The sequence below is a fragment of the Myotis brandtii genome, unplaced genomic scaffold, assembly GCF_000412655.1.
Source record: "Myotis brandtii unplaced genomic scaffold, ASM41265v1 scaffold456, whole genome shotgun sequence".
Taxonomy (NCBI): domain Eukaryota; kingdom Metazoa; phylum Chordata; class Mammalia; order Chiroptera; family Vespertilionidae; genus Myotis; species Myotis brandtii.
In genome coordinates, this window is record NW_005367431.1 from 5,704,430 (window position 1) to 5,707,552 (window position 3,123).

Consider the following 3,123-nt stretch of genomic DNA (forward strand, 5'->3'; position numbering starts at 1 on the left):
TACACTTTTATTGATTTCAGAGAGAAAGGGAGAGGGAGATAGAAACATCAATGATGAGAGAGAATCATTGATTAGCTGCCTCCTGCATGCCCCCAACTAGGGATCGAGCCCACAACCTGGGCATGTGCCCTTAACTGGAAATCAAACCTGGACCCTTCAGTCCACAGGCAGATGCTCTATCCACTGAGCCAAACCGGCTAGGGCTGCTGGCAGCTCCTTAATAACAGGAAGACAGGAAGCCTGTCCAAGCTATCAGCACAGTTACCACTCATAATTGTCAAATGTTTTTTTAAAAAAATGTTTCTCATTATTAAAGTAGATATATTTCTCGTAGATTTAGAAGACATGTATAAGCAAAAGAAGAAAATGAAAATCTCCTATAATCCCATCTCAGAGAGATCATTGTTACTAATATGGTGTTCTGGTCTGAATGTTATCTACTCCTCCTTCCTGAAATTCATATGTTGAAGCTCAATGTGACTGAATTTGGAAGTAGGGCCTTTATGGAGGTAATTAAGGTTAACAGAGGTCATATGGGTGAAGCAGATCCAATAGGAGTAGTGTCCTATGGGAGGAGATCTGAGAGCTCACTCACTCTCTCTCCCTGCCATGTAAGGATACAGCGAGAAGGTGGCCATCTACAAGCCAGGAAGGAGAGCCCTCACATGAAACTAAACTGACCAGCACCTTGATCTTGGACTTCCCAGTCCCTGGAACTGTGAGAAATAAATTTCTGTTGTTTAAGCCACACAGTTCAGTATTGTATTTTATTATTTATTTATTTATGTGGAGTTTTTTTTAAGCCAAAAACAAAGTGGGATCATTCTTCGGCAGTGTATCATAGGAGTTAAGAGTGGTAGGGTTAGGCCCTGGCTGGTGTGGCTACGTTGGTTGGGCATCGACCCATGCACCCAGAGGTCGCTTGTGCAGTTCTCAATCAGGGCACGCTCAGGCTCGATCCCCAGTAGGGGGCATGCAGGAGGCAGCTCCCTCTCTCTCCCTTGCCCTTCCTCTCTTTCTCTCCAAAATCAATAAAACATGCTTTTTTTAAAAAAAAAAAAAGAGTGTTAGGGTTGGAATCAGACAGGCCTGAGTTCAAATCTCAAGTGATATAACTCTAGGTTTGTTTCCTCGGCTGCAAATGGGGATGCCAACAGTATTTACCTCCTAGGACTACTGTGAGGAGTAAATTAGAAAGTGCTCCTACAGTGCCTAGCACCATTCCTGGTACATGGTAAGAGCCGGCGCTCTTAAATGGTAGTGCGTTCACTAGTCAGTAGACTATAAGCTCCTTGAGGGAGGGAGCTTTTCTGCCTTGTCTGCTTTATCCCTTGTTCTCAGCACAGTACCTGAGAATAGGTGCCTAATTAATATTTATTGAACTATTTATTGAATGAGTGAGTAAATGGTTCAATGAGAGCTGAGAGAGAGAGAGAGGAGCTCTTGCAGTCCCTAATGGATATAGTTTTTGGCATTGTTACACCGTTCTGTAACCAGTAGAGCACAGTGGGAGGTTAAGAGCCTGGGTACCAGAGTTCAACTGCCTGGGTTTTCATTCTGGTCCTACTGGTTTCCAGATGTGTGACCTGAGTATCATTATTTGAAATGCATCTGTAGCCCAGCCAGTGTGGCTCAGTGGTTGAACATTGACCCATGAACCAAGAGGTCACTGGTTTGATCCCAGGTTTTGAGCTTGATCCCCAGTAGGGGGCGTACAGGAGGCGGCCGATCAATGATTCTCTCTCATTGATGTTTCTATCTCTCCCTCTCCCTTCCTCTCTCTGAAATCAATAAAAACATATTTTAAAAACCCACAGAAAACAGTTTGCATGTTAACTTCATATTAGTACTGTAGCTAGTCATGGTTTGAGTTCAGTTGAGTATTAAAAAAAAAAAAGAATAGTATCAACCTCGTGGGGTTATGAGAATTAAATGAGATGATCCATATCAAGTACCTAAAATAGTTCCTACCTCATAGGCTTGTTATGAGATTAAAGGGATCATTGCTCAATAAATGCTTTATTTGCTTAGTATCAGAAAGTCAATTACTGATTGTCATCCTCAGATCAAACAGCAGCAAATCGAAAGCGGAGACCTCCCCCAAAACACCCAGCAGCCCCTCGAGCCCCACCTTTGCCCCCTCCATCTGCCTCCTGGCACCCTGCTACCTCACAGGGGACGCTGTCCGGGACAAGTGTGTGGAGATGCTCTCGGCGGCCTTGAAGGCGGATGGTGAGAAGGCCTGGGCCGGGGATGGGGAGGGAAGGGCTGCCCAGGGGCAGATGAGATGTGGCCTTTCTCAGTGCCATGGGAGGGTTCCGGATGCTGTAGTCCTTGGTACAAGCAGGCCTCACTGCCAAGGTCATGCCTGGCTGATGCCTGTGTTCCCCAATCTCTTTTAGATGATTACAAGGACTATGGAGTCAACTGTGACAAGATGGCATCAGAAATTGAAGATCATATCCTTGAGCTTTGCCAAGGCTGTGGGTGCCTGGACCGTCCAGCAGCAGGTCTTCCAAGTACAGGGGACCCAGGACAGTGAGCAGGGAGGGAAAGGGCTCCGGACAGCCCCCTGCTCAGCCCCTGAACCGGAGTTCTTGATTCTAGCAAATATTTGTTAAGTCTTGCACCTGCCAGCCTCATACCAAGCTGTGTATGAGCAGTACTTCATTCAGTGTTGAGAACAATCTACGAGGTAGGTTTCTTCATCAATCCTGTTTCACAGGTGAGGGAACTGAGGCTCAGAGAGATTAAGTCACTTGCCAAAGCTCACACAGCAAACAGTAGTGACATCGTTGAGACTGGAACCCAGAAAGTGTGATTCCAGAACCTGAAGGCTCAGTGTCTGTGCCAGTCTATGTCATAACATGCCTAGTGTGTGACGTCAAGTAGGTGAGTAGACAGAGAAGGACCGCATTTCTCATACTCAGCCCTCCCCCCTCTTCCAACTGCTGAAGATAACAGCTCCCATTTTTTACTCCCCAATATGTTCCAAGCCCTGTGATGGGCAACTGACACTTCCTACCTCTATTAATTTTCACAACAATCTCTGTGAAGCAGGGGCTGTCCTTCCCATTTCTCCGATGAGGAAACAGGCTCAGGAACTACTGATGTCAGAGCTGG

General features: G+C 46.0%; 1 protein-coding gene across 1 annotated transcript in view; it reads left to right on the top strand.

Annotated features, from left to right (window-relative positions):
* Window positions 1–3,123, top strand: part of TCEA3 (transcription elongation factor A (SII), 3) — a 41,995-nt gene that overhangs the window by 25,663 nt on the left and 13,209 nt on the right. The window contains exons 6-7 of the mRNA XM_014546916.1: window positions 2,066–2,232; window positions 2,403–2,459. Coding sequence (XP_014402402.1) covers window positions 2,066–2,232; window positions 2,403–2,459 — 224 coding nt within the window. The remainder of the gene's footprint in view (window positions 1–2,065; window positions 2,233–2,402; window positions 2,460–3,123) is intronic.